This window comes from Falco punctatus (genome assembly GCF_963210335.1).
Source record: "Falco punctatus genome assembly, chromosome: 10".
Lineage (NCBI taxonomy): Eukaryota > Metazoa > Chordata > Aves > Falconiformes > Falconidae > Falco > Falco punctatus.
This window is the reverse complement of record NC_137590.1, coordinates 43,067,038-43,094,894: the sequence shown is the minus strand read 5'-3', so window position 1 is coordinate 43,094,894 and position 27,857 is coordinate 43,067,038. Positions and strand designations below refer to the sequence as shown.

The 27,857-nt window shown below is 42.4% G+C and overlaps 3 protein-coding genes and 1 long non-coding RNA gene across 4 annotated transcripts in view; all 4 read left to right on the top strand.

Moving 5' to 3' along the window:
• Nucleotides 1–74: 74 nt before the first annotated feature.
• On the top strand, nt 75–9,799 carry LOC308070836. Its single transcript, XR_013930878.1, has 3 exons — nt 75–2,405; nt 3,175–3,314; nt 9,124–9,799. It is a non-coding gene; the product is annotated as an uncharacterized lncRNA (long non-coding RNA).
• A 1,093-nt stretch (nt 9,800–10,892) lies between these two features.
• Nucleotides 10,893–13,655, top strand: LOC308071058 (uncharacterized protein; the record flags this gene model as incomplete). Its single annotated transcript, XM_080405919.1, has 2 exons — nt 10,893–11,408; nt 12,117–13,655. Coding segments are annotated over 2 exons (729 nt in total), but the record flags the coding sequence as incomplete, so codon positions are not given.
• The window catches only part of LOC308070829 (ankyrin repeat domain-containing protein 26-like), a 29,235-nt gene continuing 15,033 nt past the window's right edge, over nt 13,656–27,857 (top strand). The window contains exons 1-10 of the mRNA XM_080405435.1: nt 13,656–13,901; nt 15,019–15,121; nt 15,813–15,898; nt 19,289–19,527; nt 20,366–20,515; nt 21,495–21,528; nt 21,760–21,898; nt 23,839–24,052; nt 26,184–26,367; nt 26,823–26,969. Coding sequence (XP_080261561.1) covers nt 13,677–13,901; nt 15,019–15,121; nt 15,813–15,898; nt 19,289–19,527; nt 20,366–20,515; nt 21,495–21,528; nt 21,760–21,898; nt 23,839–24,052; nt 26,184–26,367; nt 26,823–26,969 — 1,521 coding nt within the window. The 5' untranslated portion in view covers nt 13,656–13,676. The remainder of the gene's footprint in view (nt 13,902–15,018; nt 15,122–15,812; nt 15,899–19,288; nt 19,528–20,365; nt 20,516–21,494; nt 21,529–21,759; nt 21,899–23,838; nt 24,053–26,183; nt 26,368–26,822; nt 26,970–27,857) is intronic.
• LOC308070832 (uncharacterized protein) lies at nt 15,999–19,295 on the top strand. The gene is given in 5 exon segments (XM_080405438.1): nt 15,999–17,616; nt 17,619–17,657; nt 17,660–17,963; nt 17,966–18,000; nt 18,004–19,295. Coding segments are annotated over 5 exon segments (708 nt in total). The 5' UTR covers nt 15,999–17,406; the 3' UTR covers nt 18,124–19,295.

The following is a 27,857-nucleotide window of genomic DNA, read 5'->3' as shown; positions in this document are numbered from 1 at the left end:
AACTGTGGGATTGTTACTACATCACCTTCAAGGGAGGAAGGTCCCAGCTGTTTTCTAGCTTGTCTTCTGCTCTGTTGGGACAGGTGACCTGCAGAGCAGGAGGTGCTTTGCTTTTGCGCAGAGTGAAGCTTGTGCTGATTTGTGCCTCTGATTTAGGGGGAAACACATGCAAGGACTTTCTGGGCAATTTCTTTCAGTATAAGTAGGCTGGTTAATTGACATCAGACCTAAGATGTTCTGTGGTTTGAAGGAGGGGTTTTTTTGGGTGTTTTTTTGTGTGGTTTTTTTTTCCCTCTGGCAAGGCTTTAACTTGAAGAAAAGAATTTTATTTTCTTATGCTGGTCATGTATTATGGAAACACAGTATTCCCTCCCTGGAGAGGACTTCCTCTGTAGTAGGCTTATTATGACTATCGTAGTTATACATATCTGAAGGATCAGGTATTACTTTCCTGTACTCAGGATTACAGTGTTCTGCTGTCTGGTTTGCTGCATGTGATGGGGGGCACTTTGGTGCAAGTGAGTACTTGGTTTTGTTGCAGTAGTAAGCAAGCTAGAGAAAAAGCAGAAATCCCTGAAGTGCAGGGAAACGCTAATACTCTTTATATAAAGCCCATCTACATCTCTGATACACTTCTGGCACATGAATAATTATAGAACTTAGAGGGTTGCTTGCCATAGTTCTCAGATTCCCAAGCTTTGGTCTTTTTTGCTGTGCCACAGGTGTAGTCCTGCTGGAGGCAGTGACCACCACCTGGGCACAGGAATCTGTGCAGATTAAGTTCTAGAGTGAAGGAAATGGCACCTTACTAAGCAGATGCTGCGGAGGGGTTTTGCTGGCCAGTCTCGGGTGTGTGGTGCGCAACTGCTGTTACTGGTAACAGAATGAGAAATCATTTCTTAAGCTTGCTTTGTGCAAAGTGAAACTTGTGGTCATATCAATTTATCAGAGCCTGAAATTATTTCTCTAGTTGTCTATTTGTGCTAATTTAATATGTTTAATTTTTAGGACACCTCTGCATCTCGCTTCTGCGAATGGCCATGTGAACGTTGTTACATATCTCGTAGAAAACAAGTGTAAACTAAATCTTACTGACAGTGATAACAGATCGCCACTGATGAAGGTATGTGGAATATGTTATGCTCTTTCAAGTGGGGCTTGTCAACTGTGCATTAAATGAGAGGTGGCTGGTAGGATTCTTTACACAGCTCTGCATAGAAGCATGCATCTGGTAATCAGTGTGGAATAGGCATATGTTAGCTCAGCTTTGAAGGTGCTCTTATTTTCCAGCATTGGGAAGCTGCGGCAATTGTAACAGAGTGCTGGCAGTTCTTCCTTTTTTGCGTGTTGTTCCCAGGCAGTACAGTGCCAGCAAGAAGAATGTGTAGCTATTCTGCTGGAGCACGGTGCCAACCCACACCTGGCAGATGCTGATGGCAACACTGCCCTTCACCTTGCTGTCCGATCTCCTAATACAACCGGGGCGGGGCTGTTACTTGAGCATAATGCCAATATTGATGCTCGGAATAAGGTAAATTTTTGTATTTGTTGAAGAAGCTCTTTCAAAAAGTTGTATTAGTATTTCTCTTGTAGGGTTTTTTTTTTTACTTTTATTTTTAAATTTATTTATCTGCCCTTTCAGGAGGGAAACGCTCCACTTATTCTTGCTATCTCTGAACATCATGAAGATATAGCAGAGTTTCTTCTGCAGAAAGGAGCTGATGTGCATGCTCGAGATCACTGTGAAAGGTGAGTGGTTTGTCAAAACTCTTCATGGGTCTCTTTAGTATTCTTTAGGTTGGATTAATCAGAGGCATGAGAGTGAGCTCCGAAAAAAACCCGGGGAGCCACATAGCAGCTATTTCTGTGTGACTTGTGAAAGCACATCTGCGCTTGGCTGTTGTCATACCTCAGTGGGTGCTTTCCTCGTTGAGGATTACAAGAAGGCATTGTCTGTGGTGGCCCTTCTGGCAGGAAACATGCTGGTAGCTCAGCAGCACTGCCTCAATTTGAAAAAACATCTCCTGCATAGTGGCATAGTTTGTATGTGAGTGTTGTCTATGTGGAAGCTTTGTCTGAAGATTGAAGGTTTGGTTGTTTCGACTCCCTCTTGCATTTTATGGTTGCTCTTAATATTTAATGAAAACTGCTTTTTCTTTTGCTCATTCAGTAATGAGGAAAGTAGTTTTTGAGAGCAAATAGGAATAAAAATAATTACACTGTCTGTGTCAAATGATCTACACCATAACATATTTTTGGTGTTTCAGAACCCCACTTATGACTGCAGCATCTGGTGGACAGCTTAATTTAATAAAAGTTCTTCTTCGATATGGTGCTGATCTTTTCCATAAAGACACTAACGGATGGACAGCTGAGGATTATGCTGTTACTCATGGATATTCTAGGTAAATTTTTGACTTTATTGTTAGAATAGGTTGTCAGTTGTCAGTGTGGCTTTTGAATGTTTTTGGTATCAGCAGCACGGTTTAATGGTGTGTTGAAAGCTGTCCTGAAGCTGTGCTCAGTGACGTCTTCTGATACGTATCGTTCCCTGTGTCTAGTATTAATCTGGATGTTGAAGAAAATTTCTGCCCCGAATTGTCTGTTAGATTTCAAGTTTTGATGCTAAACTTGCACCTGCCCAGTACAAGCTCTAAAACATGTCTGTATCCTACAGTTACCCAGAGGTAGAACGTGGCAAACTGAAATGCATGTCAGTCCTCTCCTCAGACCAGCACCATTGTCCTTACTGACTTCCACTACAATGAGCAGGAACTACCAGCCTTTTGTTTCAGAGATCTAACAAATCCCTTTTGTTAAAGTCTTAAGCAGTTTCACCCCTCTTATGGATAGCTTTGTACCTGTGCGTATCCCTTCTCTAAGGTGGTTATGTGTGCTTAACAGCTCGGCTGAAAATACTGTGCCGAGCTGGAGCTTCATAGGTGTGGATATGCACCTCTAGAGTGAACATGACTGTAGTGAATATTGAAGTAGGTAGTAGTCGTGCAGTAAGTTCTGTGTGTATTACTCTCAGTGAATGCATACAAGTATATGAATTCATATGGTTATGAATACGTGTAGGGTGGATAACTGGCTGTTAACTGTTCTATTAAACTGTATAAGCAAGTATGTGGTTGTTTTTACCAAATACGTTTCTTCTCTTTCCCTATATAGTCTTTGTAAACAACTGGTGGCATACGCATTCCGGGGAGGCAGAGACGAAGGTGGTGCACAAGGCGACACAGTACCTGGCATTCCTCACCGGGCCAGAGCTGCTGGCTTGACGTTGGGTGCACCTGCTGTGGACAGAGGAGGTAGGATCTTTAATCACGCAGGAGCTCACGAGGAAAATCACTGTGGCCTTTTCTTTAGGGGGTTTGTGTTGTCAGCGCTCACTGTGTTTGCCGTTGACTTTAGTGGAGGCATCAGGTGGGGTAGCGCAAGAAGCTTTGTGAATATGCTGACTTGTTGCTGGTTGGAGGTGCTTCTTGTCAGGGGTGAAGGCAGCTGCGGTTTGTGTGCTACAGGGCCACTTACCGGGTTGTTGCGTTCTGCCTGCCAGATTGCCCATCTGTATAGGTTTTCATACAGAGAGAGAAGGGGGACAGGGAAGGAACTAGGTGAGAGTGGTTTTGGTTTTGGGGTGTGTACTTGTACCTGTAGATGGCCATTCAGATTGTGAAAATGAATTGCAAAAGCAGTAGGTTCATCCTGAGTAGTTGTTCATCTTCCTGTAGTTGGGAAGCAACAGATGAGTTAGCAGGACTGTACATGTCTTGTTGATATCCACTGAGTTTGTGCAGTGGTGTTTTAATATTAATAGTTTCACCTGCACTAAGCTGCCTTTAGTGAGTTGTCTTATTTCTCAGCATCAGTTACGATTGTTTCTGTGTAGGTGCTGTAGAGACATACTTAGGAAAAATCGTCTTGGAAAAGTCACTTTGTTAGAAACAATAATGCATCTTCTGTGTGTACTGTATCTTCATGGACATAGTTTGATTCCAGTAAAAATAAATAACACTTCTACTTCCAGTAATTTTATGAAATAAACGTTAAAAAGTTAAAAATATTAACTTGTGATCCAGAAAAACAATTGAAGATCCAGAAAAACAATTGAATTGCCTTGTTATCAAAAAATTAGCTCCTTCAGTGAGTTCATTTTAAAATAAAAAAAAACCCCAACTCCTTAATTTTTAAGATCCAGTCTATGCTTATGAGCTCATATAGCCCTAGAGGAATCTTAGAAAACTAATCTTTTAATATAGATCGAACTTCTTGTACTTTACATCTCAGGCCCTACAGTGGGAAGTTCTATCCTTTCTGGTTTTTTTAAGGGTGTTACATCAGAACTTTGTGGCAAATGGGCAGCAGACAGTGTTCAAACACAGTTTATTACTCCTTTTTTAAATATGTTGTGAAATATGAGCAAAACATGAGATATTTTTCCGAGTTCACTTTTCCCAGATAGGGGAATTTAATTTAGAGCCAAACTTTGTTCCTTTGACTTAGGACTAGTTATTTTGATCTAGTCAGTGATGTGTAAAGTTTCTTGATAGACTGAAGGAAGATGCGGAGGTTTTTATATTTTATTTTATTTTTGGAAAGGGCTTGGTACAGGTAGTTTAATCAACAAAATGTTGCTTTTACCCAAACAGCACTCTGTGGCTGCCTCCTGTGCACATAGATCATTGCTGTGGTACCACATTGTGATGACTGACAGGCCTGGGTTATTTTAAAATATGTGGCTTGCAGAATAATACTGTTGTGTGATTCCAAAATTAATATGCCCTCAGGGAAATATGGGTTCTTGAACCAAGTAATTTGCTCAGTTCCTTGAAGACAGTAATACTAGTAGCATAAGTCCACAATGTTACGGGAAATCCTCACTTGAAGAGGCATAGTAAGTGTGAAGAGAATATTTATGTGGGTTAAGGACTTGGGAGGAGAAAGAGTGCGCTGTGGTCTCAAACTGTTTATAGTAGGGCTTGTTTTTCTTGAGTAGTACGAATCTTTTTCTCCTTGTGCTGAGTCTCCTGGAAAATGACCCCGGCCTGTTGAGTGAGAGGGATTAGTAGCATGCAAGGAACACTTAGTGGCATTGATTCTGCAGTCTCTTGCTTGCACACACAAAGCGCAGGTCCTGCATCATGAGTCCCTTTGACAGGCTGCAGTAAAAGCTTTGAAGCCCCTGTTAGAGGAGAAGCTCAACTGATCGTGAGACAACGCCGGAATACCCACTTTGAATTCTTTGTTTTAATCTTGCTCTTCATTCCTGTTTTTCTGGGATTTTCAATGTAGTCCTTCCTCCTTTTGCTGCTACTTTTGCACTTGTTGAACATTGTTCAAAATATTCGCCTCTAGTGAGCAAGTCAGTATATTTAAGAAGTTGGCTCATGCTTATTTGAGTGTTTACTTTTTGTCAGAACATGAACCTTTTTGTTGATTACAGACAGACTTGCAAAAACCTCCAAATGAATGGCTTCCACCTCTAGCATATTGAATGACAGACTTCTCAGATTTGAAGTTGGAATTTCTTTGGCAAAAAGTAATTATGTATTTTTTCTAAAAGCAAGGGTTCAGATTTCTAGTATGTCTTCAGTGGCAGCTTTTTTTAGCTGCTGCACTGCATATTGGTGTATTGTTCCTACAGAAACCATTGGTTTTTCATCATAGAGCTCTTGGAAAAGAAACGAGTGCTTCAGTGTGCTTTATATCTGCTGTATCGCCTTTTAAGAAAACTGAGAAATGGAGGAGGAATGAGAAACAATCTTGAGGTCCTTTTTTTAACTCTTACATGTGTATTTTTGATAGGAGTCCTCTTGCCACATCCATTCCATGTATTTGTGGTAACATCAATATAAGCGGGACTCCCTGTTGCTCTGAGGCAAATGTTATGGCCTTGTCACACAGACATTTGGTGTTGGGTAGCTGCAATAACAGAACCACACCATTCATTGATATAAAAAATAAAATTTTACTAAGTAGGATGGGTAGAGCAGGTGGATGGTGATTTATATTCTAAAGCTTCTGTTCCACAACACAACGCATACACACACAAGCACACATGCATGACACTCACACCAGTCAGTGCACCCGTTTTGGTCCAGTTGTGGCCTGCCCTATAGCCCTGGGGGAACAGGGTATTCACTCTGACTGCTTGTCAAGCCTGCGTTCTGGCTGGTGGCGTAGCTTCTCTATGTGAACAGTTCAGCATGGTCAAATCAATATATGCAGGGCTTTTACCTTCAGACTGAGGTAGGAGGGGGCTGTGTTTGCATCAGGCACCATCTGACACAACTGGCTAGTGTATCTCCAAAGTTTGTTGGCACCTACAGATTTTTGGGATGCTTAGACGGAGGGATTTTAAGTGTGCCGTACGTATAAAACACTCTACAAATATGAAGGAATTGCATCGGCAGTCAGTGCTGGGCAAGGACTATTCAAGCTGAGAGAAGTTCAAAGTTGGCAGTACAGTAAACTGCCAAGAATCTGTTTCAGTGTTTCAAAATATTGGAATATAGGTATTCTACAATGGAGCAAGTAAATTAAGTTACACTGTTTGACACTGTCCCTTAAGAGTAGAGTTCTGTAGGTTGTGATAGGTTTGGCTTCTACTTCTTGTAACTGTAGAGTAGGCTGATGGTCACAGTACATTCTCCCATTGCTATAGCTTTGTTAATGTACTGGTTAGGTTTTCCAAATTTCTGGGAATTCACATTTATTCTGGTGCCCTTGTTTGGTCTGTCCTTGACACGCCTTTCCCTAAATGGATATAGGAATGCCACAATCTCCTAGCCAGACATCAAGAACAGGAAAAACAAAGAAAGGTATTCTATACAGTAGCATTTCAACTATGGAACATGTTGTGTGATGTACAAATACTAACACACCTGTGATGTTTATTATCTTAGAGGTCTCTATTCTGATGGTTTTGGTTTTATAAATCAGGTTTGAGAGCAGGGTTTGGGCACTTTTTGTTTGCGTGTTTTGCACGGGTCCTTTATTACTGAATTGAGTGATTGCTTTGTGTCATTAGTGATAGTAAATAATATTAAAAAAAATATATATGCTCTTCTGTTACTCCACAATGAAAATGGACTTCAATTAAAGTAGAAACAAGTGATCCCTAGATACTACTTTTCTAGATCCCATTTCTACAGTAGGGCATCAAGATCTGTCTGAAAACTAGCTCATAAACTTTCTCTCTTGCTTTTTAAAGGAGAATGGGAACTGGTTTTGATCATTGCTTAAAGTTACTATCCATGGAAAGCAAAAGTTCAGATAACTTACTCAACATGATATGCCCTTTGTTTTCTTTTCCTTCTAATGATTTTGTCTAAGACATTTTGTCTAAGGTTTGGCTGTCATCATACAACTTTATGGAAGGCCACCAATCTTCTATTTATAAGCAACTTCATTTTGTGATGATAGTTAACGAGAACTAATTATCGAGGACTTGAGGAATGCTGAAATAGATACGATGTGGAGGCTCTATTTGTTTTTTTCCTTTCTGTCCTGGGAATTGAAGAGGCCTTTTATTTCATCTTAGTTGTTGGTAATTGAGAGGTTTTCGCACTCTTCAGGCTGGATTCCTAGAGTTCAGGTTTCTTTAGTACATCAGTGGTGTGCTAGAGTGCGCTATCGTTGAGTTTGCAACATGTGCATCTGGGCCACGCTGCCATTCGGAGGGATCTTGACAAGCTGGGTAAATGGACTGTCAGGCCTGTCTTAACAGAATTCAGCAAGGGCAGATGCCAAGTCCTGCACATGGAAAGGAACAACCATTTGCTACAGCACGTGCTGGAGCTGCCTGGCTGGAGAGCTGCTTTGCTGGGAATAGCCAGAGGGTCTTGGCAGAAAGCGAGCTGAGAATGAGCCAGCAGGGTGCCCTGCCGGCTGAGAAGGTTAACGGTGTCCTGGGCTGTATGAAGAGCAGCATAGCCAGGGGACTGAGGAAGGGGATTGTACGCTGCTACCTGGCAGTCCCTGGGTTGTGTCCAGCTCCCTGGGTATAATTTTGAGCCCCCAGTGCAAGAGAGAGTGGTCTTTCATCCGTGAGCGAGTTCAGTGGAGGGCCATCAAACTTTGCCAGGAGCAGGACTACTTGCCTTTTGGGGAGAGACTGGGGGAACTGGGCTTGTTCAGTGTAGAGAAGAGATGACTTTGAAGGGGACCCAGCAGCAGCAGCTTCCAGTACGTGTATGGAGAAGACAGAGACAGGTGCCTCCCAGTGGTGTGTCACATGAAGCAAAGGTACAAGAGGCATAAATGGAAACAAGAGAATTTCTAACAGAATGTGGGCAGCTTCACCATGGTGAGAACAGTAAAACAGAGAGGTTGTGCAGTCTCCTTGAATGGTTCAAGATCAGACTGGCTAAAGCCCTGTGCAGCCTCATCTGACCTCAGAGCTGAGTCTGCTTTGAGGAGGCGGTTGGCTGAGAGACTTGCCGAGGTCCCTTGTGACCTGATTTATCCTGTGATCCTGTGTGCAAGTTGCTGTCTTAACATGGATGAAAGCTTGGAGCGTAGTATAGAGTGCCCTGGTTACGCCTGTTTTGCCTGTTGAATACCCTTTTTGGTGCAGTGTAGAGAACTGCTGGGGATTCTTCTATGTGAGGATAAGCTTTAGATCTTGGTTATGCTTTTTGATGTTTTTTACCTTTTCAGGATAACCTGTAAGTGGGTAGAGCACCAGCTAGTATAGTATATAAACCAGTAAAATCTCTGTCAACAGTGTGTGCTTGTGTGTGCAGTAGGAGTACTTCAGCAGTTCATTTATTTACTGTCTTGCTAAAGCACCAGTATTTTGTTAACTGTTTATTAACACAGCATATTCATGCTATGCTGGCTTTTTTTAGTTTAGAGGTAGTTCTTAAACTTTTGGGTATAAAAGTTCAAAGGAGATAAAACTCTGGTCTTTTTTGTTTTGTCAATTCAGTGTGACTTGAAAAAGCAGTTGTTTGGAAATGCATGCATTCATTCATGCTGTCTTACGTTAAGTTGACTCCCCAAAGTTTCATTCTGTTATGACATGTAGAGTTGTCCAGGTTAAATGTTTGTATGTGCTGGTTAATTTTTAGCATGCCAAATCTAATTTCAACATGTCAATTCGTGTTTGCACAGCAATAGATGACTTGTCGCAAGGAGACTCAATCAGGTAAGACTTTAAACATACCCAGCACATACCTGAGGAATGACTGGAGAGACACAGTACTCATTTTGCTTTACTTTTTAAGAAGCTTGGAGAAAGAGGGGAGTGATGTCAGTTGGCATACTTCTGAGGAAGAACTCGATTTTACTCCCAAGGTATGGTGTATTTACAGTAAATGTCCTATAGAAATAAGTGATCTGAAGGCAAGTTTTCTGGGGGATTGAAAGAAACTACAGTTCTAGCCAATATTGTTTTCTCCTTAGAAGCACTCTCTGACCTGCCAGCCTTTCTTCTGCTGTGAGTTTTTCCTAAAAGACCTTGTAGCTGTGGCAGATCATGCAGCAGATTTGTGGTTTGAGGCAAAAGAGCAATAGGCGACGAGATAAATCACCACAGTTTTATTTGTTCTTGGTCATTTGAGTCAGATTTTAAGTTTATAAGTTACTAATATAACCTGTTCTGTTCTTCCCCAAACACTGTTAATGTTTCCTGTAAATTTTTAGATAGAATCCTAACCGATAAAGGGCACTTTTTAGCGAAGATGTACTGAAATCCTTCATCACTTAGTTCTCCTTTCCTCCTCATCAGGTTACTCAAGAGTGCTCAGTGGATGAGTAACTCAAATGGGTCATGTTTTTTCTTCTATTGAGATGGCATTCTGTGCTTGCACGTAATCTCACACTGCATGTTTTCCCTCTTCTTTTTTTTTGAATGCTTAGGTAGTATTCTTTTTGTCAGCTACAAGCTCTCAGGCCTGCTTTTTTTGCTAGTGTTCTGAAGAATTATTAACTTCTGCAGTGATGTCTGGAACATCTGTTCTGTTGCTCTGGGATTCTGCAGCAATGAGGAACCAGTGTTCTAGTTCAGCCTACTCTGTAATACTGGAGGTGCAAGCATGTTTAGTTTTAACATGATTTCATTTTCTTGCACTGATTTAAATATAAATTATGCATTTTTTGGCATGTTTTTGAAATTTCAGGATATTCTGGTAAGTGTACTTGCAGGGACTAATTAATGCATTAAACCTAGGGTTCTTAACAGTTACTTCCCTTGTGCACAATTGCAAGTAATCATCCAGAAGCTGCGATCTTAAATATAACTGAATTTTACTGAAGTACTACAAATATTAAACCCAGATTTTTAAAACTGCTATGCATGTAACCATAGTTTTGGAAACAATTTTCAGAAGGGTGCCTGCATGGTATTTTGGGGGTGAAATACTCACTGAATTGCATATGTGAGGAGTGTTTTTGTAGTTAGAAGTATAGGATGGAGCCAGCACCTGACCACTATCAAAAGGACAGCCTGATTACATTTAGTGTTCAAGGTTTGATGTGACCAAAGGATTTGTTGTTGTCGTTAGTGTTCTAAAAGAAAATAATCATTTATTTACAGAAGCTGCAGAAGCCAAATTTGACATTGTTAATGAATGTTTCCCAGCAGTTCAGGAAAAACAGTAAGCTATTTGGAAAAGATTGCATAGTATACTAATATATAAAAGTAGATTTGCTAAGTAGTTTTTTAAACAATTCTTTTCCTATAGTAAATGAGAAAAGTAGCATTTTGAAAACACAGCACTTAGGCATTTCAGAAAAAATAAGTCATGCTGTTAAAATGAAGGTATTAATCCCCTCCTAAGCCTTTGTCCCTGGCCAAGTCCTTCCTCCATCCTGCCCATCCTTGACTTGGTTCCTTTTCCAGACATTCCCAGATTACTCCATTAATCTGGTAACATACCTGTTGCCATTTACATAACTCCTTTTGTTGTTTTGACATAACTGCCATGTCTCCGAAGACGGTGAATAATGAAGTATCTTGCAAGTCAGTACCAAAGCAAACTGTCTGTCAAAATCTAAATAATTTGCAAGATAAACCAGAAAGTTGGAACAAGAAAAGCATGATTCAGGCGAAGTTTCACAGAAATGATGACTCCCTTTTTGCAGAATCTAAGATGACAAACTGGAAAAAAGAGACACCTCGGCTTCTCTCAGATAGTTGTGGTCTTAAGGAGAAAAAGTCAAGCTTCAGTAATGGCTTTGAAAGTGATAATAGTTCTTTGTCAGCAGGAAAAAACCCAAGGCTTGAAAGTCAAAGACCAAACTCTGTCTGTCTTGAACATGTGGATGATGAAGATACAGAAGAAGAGCAATGTGAAGTAGATAATAAAGTCTGTGAAGCACCGAAACAAGAAAGTGAACACTTGTGCTTGAATAGGCATGAAGAAAATGTAAGAGCAGCATTTCACTCAGGCACCAAAGTAAGTTATATAAGGATGATTCAATCACAAAGGTATTTTCTAAGGGGAATAAAGGTAAGAACGAAAAGGTAAACTGGATTTCTGTTGATATTTCACGTATATCCATCTTTTGATCATCCTTTTTTTATAATAGAAAATGCCTTTACTCCTAACCAAAGCAGTTTCTTAGGTATAAGAATAATATTGGGCAGTATTTTCAATATTTTTTTATTGGTTGCAGTGGTTTTGCAGGAAAACAAATAGGCAGTATAGTTTTTCTGAAATAAATTAATTTTTTTCTCAGTTGTATGTACAGTTTTTATCTGTCAAGATTTATTGCCATTTAGTAAAATGCCTGGTGTGATGGCTGAAAATGAGGAACGAAAAAGTTTGAGTAAGATTGAGAGCAGGAAGTTAGTGATTTTCCTGGAGCAAAGTAGAGGAAAAGGAGCATGTTCCAAAACAATGTAACTGAAATGAAAGCTAGAGTTAGGCTGACATGAAGAATTGCTTCTCTGGAGCTTTGCAGAGCCAGGGCTAATGACTTAGGGCTAATGTCATTGCTGTCTCCTCAGAGATTCCCATGGAAAAACTGAAGGCCTTGTAAAACAAAGCTCAACAAAGTTTCCCTGTTGTCTTACACAGGAGAAGCATTTTTAAAGTTGTCAATGGGTGGCTAAGAAGGTGCTTGTTTCTGCTATTTCCAGCTGTTTGGTCAATCTCTTTTAGGAAAAATCACCTGAACAGGAAGAAGAGGAGAAGGAGCAGGAAAAGGAAGACACTGGTGAAGGGCTACAAACTGCAGTTGTTGAGGGTGTGAAAAACTCTATTTGTAATGATAGCCATCAAGTCCACAGTGCTTCCAAAGACAACACTGGTGAGAGAAGTGAGTTAGTGAATACTGATCCCAGTTCTTCCTCTATAAATATTAATGCACAGTAAATGAACTGAAATGGTGATTGACTTCTGAAACAGTAAGTTTTTCCCTTGCCTGTGAACCCTAGTGGGCATTGGCAAGGAGGAAAGTAGCTTTTGTTCCTTTTCGTTCGTTCCTGAAGAACAAATTGTGGCCTTGGATTCCAAATGATGCTACATGGAGCACGTGTCATTCTTGGTTTTGTTGCTGTGTTCTCCCTGAAGCGATCAGAACAAAATGCACAGTTGAAAAAGAGGAGGATTAGAGAGTCTTGGGTGTGACAGTGGTATTCCCCTTTCTGGCCCGTACTGTCAGACTGAAAAGTTGTGATTGCTCTTGGCTGAAGCCTGGGAAAGATTTGAGTCGATCTGAGAGAAAGCTGTTCTGTTCCAGTGCCTCACCTTGTCCAGTTTTAAAACGTAGAAAGTCTCTCCAGTGCCACGCTTGAGTGTGCTTGAAAGCATTGCCATGTCAGTCAGGGCTGAGCACTCTGGTACTCACCTCAGGTCTTGGAGCAGGAGGAGAAGGCACACTTTCCACTGTCTGTCTCCAGAGAGTAGAGTGGTGTGGTAGATGTTACCAGAGCGTGTGTAGCTGCTGATCAAATGCTACAGAGCGGGCCTGGCAGAACCTGCTCTATTCCAGGTGTTGTGCCTATACATGCTCTTCTGTCGGTGCATTTTACCATAAGCCTGCATTTGGCACAGTGTGAGTAGTCCTAGCTGAGGCTGGAACCAGCAGTTCCCCTCTGCTAGGACGGGTGCCCTCACTGGTCTCTAGCTCCTTTCCCATTTTTTGTGTGCATGTCTCCACAAGAGCGAATCCTGAATCAGTTTTACCTAACGGACTAGCTTAAAAGAGAGAAATGAAGACAGTTTAATCTGGCCAGGAACCTACTGAGACTGAGCCTTGCGTGTGCCTAGTAGAGAAGAGATTCGGATGTTAGCCCCCTGAGATAGAGACAAGTTGTGTGTTTGGGGTGAGATTTTGGGCTGTGAGCCTCTCCTCCTTTCAATGGCAATGCTTAGGTGTCTACCTTCTGGGAAGGTGCAGGGTAAAAACTGCTAGTCAAGGAAGGTCTTTTCTGGTAGTGCTACAAAAGGAGCATTGTTTCTTGGTGATTTTAGCGTGAAGATGTGTCGGGTGGTGTTTCTATGGTACTTCTTGTACAGTGGATGGTGGTAGTCAGTGGCAATTTCTGGAGCTGTGGACTGGAGAACAGGTGACCTAAACTCTGTATGCCACAGGGCTGCAGCGTGCTGGAGCCTTTTCCTGAGTGTGACCCAAACACGTCTTCAGTGCTGCTTGTAGCTGTGTCAGCTGTTGTGCATAGCCATCTTCTGCTGGAGAGGTGGCAATCCAAAGGAAGTACCATGATGTTGTGTGCTGGGTGTGAAGAAACCCTTGAATTCAACACTCACTCCTTAGTTTGTCCTCAGCAACAGAGCCGCTGTGCATCTTTTGGGCGCAGGGGTGCTGGGGAAAAGCAGAGTGAAATAGAAGGGCTCAGTGTCTCACCTCTTACTGCCTTTGTAGGTGCCCTGACTGCGGTGGGAGCAGAGGAAGAGGAAGATGCTGAATCTCCCTGGGATTCTGAGGTATTTCCCGTGAAGGACACCGGGGTTCCCAGTGGGGCGGGGGTGGGGAGCGAGATCCAGAAGCACTCGGAGCTTGGGCCCTGCCGCGGCTGAGGCTTATTTCCCCTTCTCCTGGTTCTGCTGTATGTTTGTAACTGGGGGCCCTTGAAATACTTGTGCTGTGTGCTAGCTGTTCAGCGAGGCTTGGGATGAAGGTAGGTCGAGCTAATGATTTGGGTCTCATGGCAGCTGGCCCTTGGAGTTGGGTTTCTGGTACAGTATTGCGGCAGTGAAGTTTCTTGCTGCTTAAAATAGTCTGAGCTCCTCAGCGGGGCTGGCGGGATTGTTGCTTTTTCACCACACAACTCTATTCCGCTGACGTGTTCAGTGGTTGCCCTTAGGGTCTGCAGCCTAGATGATGAGCTGCTTTGGGAAAGAGCCTTTCTACCGTTTTGGCCCTTTTTGAAAGTAATGTTCAACAGAGATACCACACGTGCTGGCTGTGTTTGCCCTTTTAGTTCTTCCTGTCTGTGGGAATGGGTTAGAAGAAAACGAGCAGAGTCTGTAGCTTACGCCCTCTGACTTTTCTTGTGAGGAAGAAGGAACTCTTCCCCACCCGCTTCTTAAAAATACAAGGCTAAAATGCTGCTGTGTTGTTTTTGGGTTTTTTTGTAGCCTTGGTTTCTGTAAGCTTTGTCTTGCTTGTCTTTGTTCAACCCTTGCAACTGGGAGTAGCAATGTGTTCGCTTCCCACTGCAGGACATGTGCCTGGGGAACATCAGCACAAATTTGAGTATCGGGTACCAGTTCAGTCTGAAAGTTGGGTCCCCCCCAGACCTGCAGTTACGGGTTGGCAACCCACAGCTCGAGTTACCGTGTTAATTCTCCCTTGCGGCTGTGCAGTTTGCCAGCGTGACAGACTAGTTTAGATGAGTTGTGAGGTTTTTGCCTAAGATCTGAAAACACACAAGTCTGCTGTGATTTTCCAATATACTGTGTCTTGACGTGCCCTTTCCAAGGGGCTGATCAAAGGCTTTTGTGATTGCATGCTGTGCAAGTTGGCTTAGCAGGAACATTTTGTGTAGAAATGAGTTGAGAATTTGTACCGATGCTCATGCCCGTGTTTTATGCTCTACAGACGGATTCTGAAAGTCCGGAAGAAGGATCACCTGGTGTGTTGCTTCCAGCTGCAGACAGACACGGAGCGCGCTCACGGATTGTTTCAGGGGAGCACAACACTGGTAACTTCCTGGTGGACTAAATGTTTGTCTGTAAACACGTATAGGCTGAAGTGAGCTTTTATCGATGTCTGCCTTAGGAATGCACTTACGGTGTGGGTGTGCGCTATAGCAATGAAGTGCTTAGTATTTGTTAATTAACACCAGCTGTCACGGCGCTTGCTGGCAAGTTGTAAAGGAAGTTACCTTGTTTGCGTTACGTGTGCCCTTTGGATGTGTTTGTATCTCTTTGGGTTCGGGTTCTTGTGGCATAGTGCTGAAAGTGTATGTGGTTTAGGGCTGACCTGTCTGAACACCTGGACATTCTTGGATGATAACGTAGCAGAAGAAAGCTATGATCTGGCCAAGCACTTTTCCCCCCGTCTTAATTTTTGATACCTTACTGTTACGCTTTGCCTAGGAGCTAAAATGTGACTGAAAGTTCAGGGTTTGTTGTGAAGGGCTTCTGCCTGTAGTTTGTGACGCTGTCTCTTGAGCATCTGGAGTGTAGAATGGCAGGGAAGTTTTTGCTGTTGGCGTAGAACTCCCATCTGAAGGATTTCTCCTTTACTAAATGGTCAGTCCTGAATGTAGTATTTTTTTTATTTTGTGTTAAGATTTTTGTCACAAGTAGGGTGATTCAAGATGCACTCTAGGTGTAAATAAGTAATATGAAGTCATGCTGTTTATAAAAATGTGTGGTTTTTCACTGCAGGTGAGAACTCGGGATCTACCTTTCATATGTCATCATCAGCTGAAAAAGAAGACATGAATGGTGGCATTGAATATTATGGGGTGCAGGTATGTAAACCCAAGTATTTTGGATTGCAGTCTGATTCAGTAGGCTGTATTATACACTAAGGTAAAGAACGTACCGGTCGGTGAATAATGCAGAAGGGACGTCCTGTAGGTGAAGGCTGTGTTTACAGTCTGAAGTAAAGTTGGATACAGTCTTCTTATGGTGGGGTAAAATCCTTGTCACTATGTCGGATGCTTGCTGTTACACTGATTTGTTTTCAGTTGGTTTGCTTAAATTTTGAGCGGTGTTTTTCCTCTTGTGCACTTCTGAGAAACAGTGCAGCCAAATGTGGGTTTTATTGCCTGTGCAAAATGCACGTTCAAGTGAAGAGGGAGATTTGTCTATAATGTGCTGATCTGTTTGATGAAACACGCCGGTCTTCCTCTTTCGTAAGACAAAGGTCAAAGAGAACGCCTTGAAATGTGGTGACCTTTCTGAGGCTTCCCCAGCCTCTGCAAAATGTGCTCTTGTTTGGCCACGTGAAGTGTTTGAAAAGGGTTTTCTCAGAGGGTATCCTAGAGGGGAATAAGGCAGCCGTCCTGCTTGTGTTGGGCATGCGGGGCAGGGCTGCACAGCGGGGTCTGGCGTCCTCTGGAACACCCGAAGGGACAGCGTAGCAAATGATTTCCACCCCACAGCCGGGCATCACGAGAGAGGGACGTGCCTAATTCTAGCAGGCAAAGCGCAGGACTTAAGCCTGTTGCAAGGTGGTAGTAGTTGGCCAGTGAGCTTGGGAAGGGGGAGGGTGAGACAGGTGGTGTCTGGCTGAGGTGCTCCTTCCCTCTTGTGAGCGGAGGGGTCTTTGCCGCGGGAGAACAGGGCCTGGCTGACAAGAGAGGAGCGTGACGGTCTCAGCCCGCTGGGACACCAAGGCTGCAGGCCCTGTTCAGAAGGCACCATGAGGGGAAGGGGCGTGTGGGCAGGACTGTGACACGGGGCAGAAGCAGTCGGAGCTGTTGAGAAACAGAGCGTGGGGACAGGGACTTGAGGGGGCTGGGTAGGGTTAAGGCATGGTGCGGTTTTCCTGCGAGCTTGGGTTCCTGATTCCTGGGATGAGGGCAGGAGCAGGCAGGTCTCCCTAATAAATCCTTTCCTTTGCACCTTGGAGTGGAATTTATTATTTCTGAAGCTTGGGTGAAGAAATAATCCTCCCTTAGCCAGTTCTCCGTGTGGTGAATGGTAAGAAGCTTGTCATGTTCATTCCCGTTGGGTTAGCTTAGGTGGCCGGGGACTGTACAATGCCAGACGGTAGAGCGCGATGGAGGGAGGAGGGTGGGTGAGAAAAATGTTGGCAGTTTTAATGAAAAACGGTATTAAAGCAATAAAACATGAAAAATAAACATGCTCTGTGACAAATGCCAGCAGTTACAGCAAGCAAGCAGGCTAAAAGGTAAAAGCAACCCTAATGCCTAGGCAAACCTAACCCAAGAAACTGCTGTCTCTGAGTCCTTCTCTTGTTAAGAAGATGGTGTGCAGTGAACCTTTCATTTAGTGTCCCTTGATTTTTGTAATGAAAAAGGCTTTCAAAATGCCTTATTTCTATTATAGGATGAGTTTGCAACAGCAATTGCATAGATTAACTGTAGTAATTTTTCTTGATAATCTTTCTGTCTGTACCTGTTTACTTAAGGATAAATATATTTTAGAAACTATCAACTTGATAGAAAAAACAGCACATGAAAATCACACTGATAAGGCAGAAATTTTCACATCAGAAATTTCACAGCAGAAAATGAGGAATTGCACAGTGCTGACAAGCAGTTCTAAGTCCAAAACCTTGGAAAGAAAGAGATGCAAGAATGTGGGTTGAAAATGAGAAGAGGGAATTGAAAACAAGTTTTAAAAACGTTACAGCAGAACTAAAGCAGCTGCTTGGTGAAATTAATGAAACTGGGAAAACTCCTTCCCTTGTGGAAGAAATGTCAGAAGATGGCTTCAGTGCTGAGCTGAAGAGTTCTCATGCTGTTTCATCTCATGCAACAGAATCAAGTAACAGCTTAGAAAGTAAAGGTGAATTTGGAGACATTAAACTTATGCTAGGTGGAAAAGTACCCAAAATGGAAACTGTAATCCGAGTCTTGGTGTCCTTCCTGATCAAGATAACTGAAATGCAAACATGGAAGATACCTGGAGTACAGGTGAAGGAGATTGCACAAATAATATCAATGATACAAAGGTGCCTCTAGCAAATGGAAGTAGTAGAAACGTAGTGGGAGGTCCTGAATAATCCCTGAGATACAGCTTAAAACCCAGTCTTTTGGATGACATTTCTAATATTATTCCTACAATAAGACAGTTTCTCCACGTGGTGAAAATGCACTTTTTGTAACAGAGAGGGAACTTGGAAAAGACTCTGGATTTAGTGATGACTTTCCCAGGGACTGCTTTATCGACAACAAAATAGGAGAAGCAGAAATGGAAAGTCTTTTTGCAAATGCTCAGCAATCATACGTCATGCTGAAAAGGAATCTTGATGAAGAACTAAACCAAGATATGGGAAGATTTACGGGTAAGGTAGGAATGCTGCAAATAGTATTCCTGGCTTTGGAGAAAGAAGGTACAGCTGCCAGAAGAGGTAGTTCACCTGCTACTCTTTATTCTTTAATCTCGCTCTGGATCAACGGTCCTGTTCACTTTAGCTATTCATCATTAAAGGAGGATGCTTCCTACAAGTTGGGGTTTGTTCTAATGGAAATGTTACTTGTGAACAAAGACAGCAGTGGAGAGCTGTCTTTTTCCCCATTTTTGGAAAACGGAATGCATTATTGCTCCAGTTTAACAGCAGGTGGCACTCGGTTCCAGTGCAAGTAGTTATCACTACATTGCCTTAAGAAGAAATCCACAGAACTCTATCGGTTCTGATTCTGAATCAAAGAATGAAAATAGCTTCTGAACAGGGTCTTGACTAATAATTCATGTGCTGTGATATCTGCGTGGTGTGTCTTCATTGCCTTTCACTAAAATTCCTCTTTCCTGTGAAACCAGTTGTGTTTGTGGGTTTGGGATCTTTTTTTTTCTTTTCTCCCCTTGTTCAGGGAGCAGGAGCCCAGCACAGTTCCACTTGATATTCTTTTCTGGTGGTGTTACAACTGACATTGTGCAGTCCTCCTAACTCTTTGTCCATCAGTAATGCTTTCACTTTTTTGTTGTTCTCATGTTTTAAGAGACACTATTGTTTTCTTTTGAAGGGCTGTATTCTTGTTATCTTTAATCATGAGTGAATTCAAAGCACTTTCAATGACATGATACTCTTTGTAGTGTAATTTTGTGAAAAGGCTTCTCTAATGTTATATTATTTCAGGGGTAAACCCTGAATTAATCAATCTTGGATGTGGTGTTTCTGTCTTTTAGAAATACTAAGAAATACATGAAGCTTAACTTTCTTTTTATAGGTTGAGAAGGAAAAAAGCAAACGAATAATTTCAAAAGTGCAGGCGGTGGCGAAACAGGAATGTCTTGGTAAATTAAATATACCATCAGACAACATCACTAATCGGCAAATGAAACAAAAGATTACTGTAAGGAAGAATGACTGTTTGAAAATGGAGAATGAAAACACTATAGAAGAAAAAGACAAAAAGAATTTTTCATCTGAGGAGAGCTCAAAATTGATTAAAATGCCAATGAAATGGTAAGCTAAGGAAATAATCTCTAGTTCTTATTTGTAGTACTATGTAAGTGTCTTAGGTTTTCTAATACTGTGGTAGGTGAAGTAGTTTCCTCAGTGGTGAAAGCCATAGTGAGTAGTCCACTGCTTCTCAAAAAGTGAAGAAAATGTCTTTTTAGAAAACACAACGCTCACGATATTCAAATCTATTGCCTGCTCTAAAAAAAGAAAAGGAAATAAAAAATAAAACCCCCACCCAAATTCCTGTGATTTCCTTGTCAATACTGAGGCAAAATGCATCTTCAAAACCAGAACTGAAGACTGGAAAAAGCAGTTATTTTTGTAGGAAATGGCCACCTAGAAAAGAAAAGTAGGAACTTGGGGTTTGCTACTACTCCCTTTTCTAGGTGATTTTAGTGATCTCCGTGCAGTTGGTGTTTTCCTTTTCATTAAGTTAATATGCCCTTTGTCGGGAGAGGGGAAAAGATGGTATTACCAAACGAATCTCAAAAGTCTAAAGAAGGCACACGTATTTTTATGTAAACCTAAAGCAGGAGTTTTTTCCTGTCTGTCCTTCAAAGGAATCTCTGCTCTAGATGCTCTCTGTAACATGGATATTATAGGTATTCCAGCTTAACCTGGCTCTAGCTCAGATTCCACGTGTCCCCCTCACTCCTAGGGGCAGGTTTTTTAAGTACTTGGGTATCTTCCACGATCTTTGCAGTCAAGTCTGTGTTTTTATAGTAGATATTTTTTGTCTCAGTCGTTTCTGGACATCATCTTATGTCTGTTTCACAGAAATATTTTTTGTAAGCCTACTCACTTGGTGATTTATTTTTTTTCCCCTTTCTGTGTAATGCAGTAAAATTGCCCTGAATGCCAAAGTTGCAAAGAAAAGTAGAAGGCAGCCTTCAAAGCAGAAGGCTCATCAGCAGATGAGCTCTTCCAGTGGCAATCATGGTCAAGTACGGGATGATAGCACTTCCAGTGAAACATCTGAGGATGAAGGAAGGTATGCATAAAAGGAATGCTGAAAACAAAACTTACTTAATGATGTAAATTGACCTAAGAGCTAGAGGCAAGTTTGAGGTTTTGTTGTGTGTTGAGGCTTTTTGTAAACCTGATGCATATGAAGATTCTTGTTCTTTCTTGTGACCACACTACCTGGTGCACTTTGTGTTGACAAACACTTCGCTTTTGTTTAGAGTGCTTTGAGCATGCTGGCCAAGTTAATAAGGTCACTGTGCACAAATTCTGATTAATTACATGAGTGTGTGCACAGGCATAGAAGTATTTTATGTGTTTAAAAAGGGCGAGGAGAGACTTACAGAAAAGCAACATCACTCTTTCACTTCAGGTATCGCAGGATTTTTTGCCCTGCTCCCCGCTCCACCTTTTCTCTTGCAGCTGTGTACCCTCCTGACTTCTTGCCCACCCTGAACTTACTTGTGTGGGTTGTGGCAAAGTGAGAAAGAGAAGTTGTTGACACTGTTCAGCCCTAGCTAAAAATCTGGTGTGTTATCAACACTGTTTTGGTCAGAAATCTAACACACAGCCCTGTGTGGGCTGCTGTGAAGAAAATAAACTGCATCCCAGCCAGACCCAGGACACCAGAGAATCCAAAATTACAGTTCTTTGACCTGTAGGAGAAGGATTCTCGGTACTGAAGAGAGCTAAACCCCTGGTATTAAACAGGGAATGCACGTAAGCGTATAGCTACATGTCTGTAGCTGTAAGATTTCTGTCACTTTGCGTGAAGTTTAGGGAACAGTTATTTCAACTATTTGCTTAATATCTTGCGGAAAAATTAGCCTTCCAGTAGACATTAATAGCACACAATAATTGTTTCAGTCTTGAACTATATCTAGCAAAGTTACTATACCAGATTTTAGTTTAATTCAGTTCTGCAATTAAGTTTTCAAAGCAACTGTAGGTATTATTCATAATGCAAAGTAAGCATTTCAGTACTGAAATATATTTCTGTTTTCTAGACCTGCAGCAACAACCAGGAGTGAAAAGAACAAGGTACTGTAAAACGAAGTTCTTGATAAACAGTTTCTATCAACTTTTAATCACTTAGATGGGAGCAGTGTTTATGTAGTGATCAACCAGATGTACAAATTGCTGCTGGTATGCAGCTTTATTGTATTTGAGACAAATCTGTGGGCTGTGAAGGAGAGAATGAATCATTCATGCATTTGGAATGGTCTGTAATACTAGACAGTGGAATTACAGAAAGTACTGTATTTTTTGTAGGTCAGCATACCAATGGAAGTAACTGATGACCCTGGTTTAACTTGCTCATCTGACCCAACTTCAGAGGATGTGGAATTACGAACTTCAACCTACAAGGAGGCTATGCTGCTGTTAGAACAGCTTCGTGTGGATCATACAGGTATGTTTTCAAGTCACCGTCTTCAGCTGTTACAAGTTCCCCTTAAAACATGGTTTCTTTGTATGCATTCCTAAGTATTTTAGTTTCATATTTCGATATAGTATCTCTTTATGATTAGAGATCCCCCTCAAAAGCTGTGAAACTGTCACCTGACCTGAGATGTTGCCTGTATTACCAGCCAAGTGCCTTACGTTATCATTGGTTCTCTGTCTAGTCAGAGCTGGAGAAGCAGTTTCTTGCAAAGTACAGTTCAGCTCCTTCTAATGCGGTCATCAAAAGTCAGCAAGAGCTTTTTCTTCTTTATATCCCCTTGATGTGGTTTAAGCCCAGCCACACCTAAACACCTAAGCACCACACAGCCACTCACTTGTTCCACCCCAGTGGGGTGGGGGAGAGCATCAGAAAGGGAAAAGTAAGAAAACTCATGGGTCGGCATGAAAACAGTTTAATAGCAAAAGCCACGCACGCAAGCAAAGCAAAGCAAGGAATTCATCCAGCACGTCCCATGGGCAGGCGGGTGTTCAGCCATCTCCAGGACAGCAGGGCTCCGTCACGCATAACAAATACTTGGGAAGACAAAGTGCCATCACTCTGGATGTCCCTCCCTTCCTTCGTCCTCCCCCAGCTTTATATGCTGAGCATGATGCCGCGTGGCATGGCACATCCCTTGGGTCAGCTGGGGTCAGCTGTCCCAGCTGTGTCCCGGCCCGGCTCCTTGCGTACCCCCAGCCTGCTGGCTGGTGGGGTGGGGTGAGGAGCAGAAAAGGCCTTGGCTCTGTGTGAGCGCTGCTGGGCCATAAGGAACACATCCCCGTGCTACCAACCCTGTCTGCGGCACAACTGTAAAACATGGCCCCGTACCAGCGACTGTGAAGAAAATTAACACTATCCCAGCCACAACCAGCACACCCCTCAACAGCTAATGAGAAAGAGTACAGCAAAATAATGGCTTTGCTTAAAAATAATAAGTACATATATATAACAAATTTCAACTGTCATAAGATGCTTGCATATATGCACACGGCATTATATAAACATAAGCATCGCTTACTAGGGCTCTTAAACTATGCTAAAATTTCATCAGGCAAGTGTTAACCTTGGCCGAAGGCCAAACTCCCCGCCCAGTGCTGCCACTGCCCCTCCTTGACAAAACGGGGTGAAAAAGCTTGTGGGTCAGTGTGAAGGCAGGGCTGTCACTTCCCAGTGACTGTCACTGGCCAAACAGACTCCACCGATTAAAATACATTTGGATAGTGAGAAACAAAGACCCAAAACCTGAGAAGGACACGTCGGCACCCCCCCTGCTCAAGCTCTGCTGCGCTCCTCCCCAGGCAGCACAGGGAGGCTGCGGTCTGCAGTCGGGACGTAGCAGTTTCTCTCTGCTGCTCCTTCCTCGTCCCTTTTCCCTGCTCCAGTGTGAGTCCTCCCCCAGGCTGCAGTCCTTTGGGGAAAAACTCCTCCAGCCTGGGCCCTCCATGGGTCGCAGGTCCTTCGGGAAGGATCCGCCTGCTCTGGCACGGGGTCCTCCGCAGCACTGCGCTGTGGGTATCTGCTCCAGCATGGTTCTCTCAGGGGCTGCAGGGGAATCTCTGCTCTGGCACCTGGAGCAGCACCTCTCCCTCCTCCTTCGCTGACCTGGGTGTTCGTTTGCGGGGCTGGTTTTCACATGCTTTTCCCCTTCTCTGCCCGTGTGGTGGTTTCGCCCTTTCCTACGTTTGTTTTTCCTGAGGAGCTGCCAGCACGGCTGAGAGGCTCAGCTGTGCCCTGCGGTGGGTCCATCGAAACCGTCCATGTCCAGCACGGGACGACCCCTGGCTCCTTCTCACAGGGACCTTCCCACTACCGAGACCTGCCACCTGCACCTAATGCAGCAAAGCATTGAACAGCTTATACATTGGGCAGTATTTGTGCAGCTTTGTGTCTTTTCTGTCTCAAACCAGGTTCTGCTACTTTGTTGAAACTGCAAAACATACTTCTTGAATATGAACAGAGACTAGAACGTGGGACAAATCAGTATACAGCTCTCTCACTCGAAGTAAGAGAATTGGGAGATGAAAAGAGGGAGTCACGGTTCAGAGCAGAGAAGACTCAAGATTTGAAATCCATATTGGCTCACCAAGAAGCAGAATGGAAAAGTGATACCCAAAGCCTTAAGTATGTAAATTGTGGTCTGATAATGTATTATCTTGTCAGTGGTTTTATTCCAAAAGACTCTGATGGTGCAGGCAACAGGATGAGAAGTTTCCAGTCTTTTGGGTTTGGGTATTTTGAATCCCGTGGGCCAGTTATGCTATGAGGTACATAATGTGAGAGGGGAAAAACGTCCGGATATCAGCTCCATGTACGATGTTCTGGATGTTGTTCTAACTTTGTTTTCTAGCAAGAGAAGAGAACAAGAGAATGTGTATGGGGAAATCAGACTTATAAGAGAGATTTGAGAGATGGTTGGATTTATTTTTTTTTCATTTTGTCCTTGCGGCTTCTGTTGGCCTATAATACTAGGGTTTCTGGTAACTCCACCCAGTGCAAGTCAAACCAGAGCTTAGAGCATTTGTTTGCTTACCTGTTTGTTTGTTGGAAAGGTCAAGTTTGGGATTGCCCCTTTCCCCACACTCCTGAGCTAGACCCGGAGGTGTGAGGTTTCTCATCGCTGTTGACATCACGTCAGACAGGGGTGGCCAGCAGGCACCGTAGGCAGTTCAGCAAGGACAACTGCAGAGCCCTGGCCTGGGAGGGGAGATCTCCTTGTGGTGATCCCCGGTGGGACGGCGTGGCTGGGGAGCGGCCCAGGCAGAGAGCGAGCTCAGCAGGAGCCACCGTGAGCTGGCAGCTGGGGCGGCCCGCAGCGGCCTGGGCTGTATGGAGGGCAGCAGTGCCAGGGCACTGGGGGCAGTGAGTGCCCACCCCTCCGCAGGGCTTGCTGAGCTGTGTCTCGAGCCCGGGGCCCGGTGTTTGCCCGCCCAGCCCAGGAGATCTTGCCCAGTCCGTGTGAGGTCGGCAGGGAGATGCCGGGCTGGCCCGGGGGCAGGAGCACCAGCCCTGTGAGGGGAGGCTGCGGGAGCTGGGCCTGGGGGAGTTGGGCCTCCCAGCGCGGGGGAGGGGGGTACGAGGAAGACGAGGCCGGTCCCAGCTTGGCCTGGGTTTGACTTCAGCAGGTGTTCAAAATCCTCAAACATCTGTCAAGTATAAAGAAGTAGTATTTTCATTCTAAGTGAATTCTCCAAGCAGCGTTAAATTTATACTTTCAAAAGTTACACTTTTTGCGAAATTACACTAGAAATTACATGTAAAGCTTTCTCCTTGCAATATACGCCATTCAAATACAAATGTTTCTGTCAGTCTTTCAAGTAATTTTAGTGGTGGTTGATTCTTGTCTTGCAGAATTTCTAAAGCAGGCTTTCAATTGGCAGTTCTTTCCTTACGTTGACACTTGATTATTTTTTTTTCTTGTTCACTGTTGTGAATATATGGGAAAAAATAGTCAAAATAATGACCAAATACAAAGCTGCTTTCTTGTTTGGGTACCGTGGGCACACCATGGACCGTTTTTTACCATGTCAGTGCTCATTGCTGATTGTTTCAGTTGGTAAAGAAGCTGACCTTCCATAAGGCTTTCCTTGTAAGTCAGCTTCAAAATGAAATTGCTGTAGTTTCTCCCAGAGGTAGATCCAACTGAGGTTTAAAACTGTTTTTAATCGTATTCAGCTTAAACCCCATGCATTTCTGAATCTGGTTTTGAACACTGACATCCTTCTCGAGTAAACAGAAACTGCTTGTTCTGTCTGTGGGCAGCCTTACAGAAGGCTTGCTGAAAAATTGTTGCCATAGGTAAGTGGCGTGCTGATTCAGCAGTATTACTTCTAGTCACTGAATCCGTAATATGTAGGCTCAGTATACTAAGAAAATGTATGTTAACCATAGTAAAAGTTTATGATGCTTTGATCCGATGAGACAACAAACTCCTTTTTCAACATAATGGCTTTAATATGAAGAGGATTTATTTTTTTATGATGGAAGTGTACACACTAGTGTGCATTTCCCTGTGTAACCTTACAAAAAAACTGGTAAATCAATCAATGGTTTATTTCCGTATTTTGTACAACTGATACCGTGGACAATGGAATGAAGTTAGAATTCTTCAAAAAGTTGAAAAGTACAGTAAAAATATGGAATCTGGAAACGTTTAAGTTTTTTTATGGTTTGAGTTGTCTCTGCAAGTTCATCATGTGGAACATCTACTTTTGTATCAGTGCTTTTGTTTCTCAAATACTCTGTTAAATCCCAGGTGTTCTTTGAAACAAGAAGAAGCAAAGAGACTCAGAGTAGAAGTGCTCTGTGAGAAAATGAGAGAAAAACTGCAAAGGAAAGACGATCAATATTGTAAAGAAAGGGAGGAGAAACAGAAACTTGAGTTACACTCAAGGAATTTAGAAATGGAGATAAGAACACTGAGAAAGCTCTTGAAACAGGTATATTAAATAATGAATTAAACACTTTCTTTTCTGCTTCTTTTCACTTGTATTCCAGTATGCCTAGAGAAGGAGGTGCTTTGTTCATGGAAGAGGCATTGGATAACTATTGCCAAATTTTGAGGGCAGTAGAGAACAGTTAGTTCACAATTGGTCTGTTGTTGTTTTGTTTTGTTGTTTTTTTTTGGCTTTGCAGTTTATTCATCCTCTTTTTCTTTTTCAGAATTTAGGTTTCATTTGTATTTCAGGCAAAGCCTGACTTTTTTCGAAATTACTACAAAACATCCTGTATTTCTTCTTCTTAAATTTTCAGAAGAAAATTAAAATTTATTCTTTATAGGTGGATTATCATAGCTGTGGGGAATCAAAAATCTTTTCAGGTATTCTGGGGAGAGTGGGAAGATGTATTGCTAGCTCTGATTTTTCTCGAGATGCAAGCAGTTGTATTACTGTAGGTTGAAGAGGAACATGATGAAACACAGACACAGCGCTCTCAGGAAAAGAGGGCCAGAGCCCTTCAAGAAGGAATTTTGAACAACCACCTTGGGAGACAAATGGAACTAGAAGAAGAGACAAGAAGATCTATAGGAAAAAATTCAGAGGTAAGCAGATATTTTTTTTCGAATAAGTCAGATTTCACCATATTTGTTTTAAAGTCATAATAAATCTTATATAACTTCCCGTGTTTCTTGATGGTTTATTTACTGTTTACCGGTGTAACTTAACTGTGTAAATACCTTTCCTGTTTTCTCTTATGTCTTTAAAAGTTCTGGAAAGCAGCATCACTCCTGTATGTACCTGAATTACTTGTGCAAGTCGGAAACTAATAGAACACACTATTTACCCCGTTTCTTAACCTATCTGTTATTTGTCATTTCACAGACATTTTATTATCACTTTTTAGGGTTTCTAGCAATGAGACACCTAGCTACCTATGTCAAGGTTGGCCAGGAAAAAGTTGTTTGACAGTGTTTGTGTTTCCATTGCTTTTTTTTTTTTTTAGTTATTCCCTTATTGAACTTACTTACTTCAAGTATGCCTTTCTTTTCCACCTCCACATACTGAAATTTTATGATCGAATATCAACAATGAATTCAACTCTCTGTAGGAGTTAGAGTAACTGGAGGAGAAAAAGCAACCATAAACACTGTATTCAAAGAGATCTTGAAAAGAGTTTACTGAATTTCCTAAGAATGTGCAGTGCTTGGAAGCCTTGTTTGTTCTTGGCTGTGCTGCCCAATAAATGTAGGATGAATGTGTTTAAGTCGAAAAAAGTTATACATATCATAAAGAGGAAATATACAGGACTATTGCATTCCGGGGGTGATTGAGTTTCATAGCTAACTTCCAGTAACACAAAAGGATAAGTGTTCAGAAGACATTTGAGAAGGAAAATACCCTTTCTAGCCTTGTTTTTACCAGATCTGTAGCACAACTAATTCAACCTTAAAGGCAATATTATAAAGGCATGCACATACAAGAAAGCACTG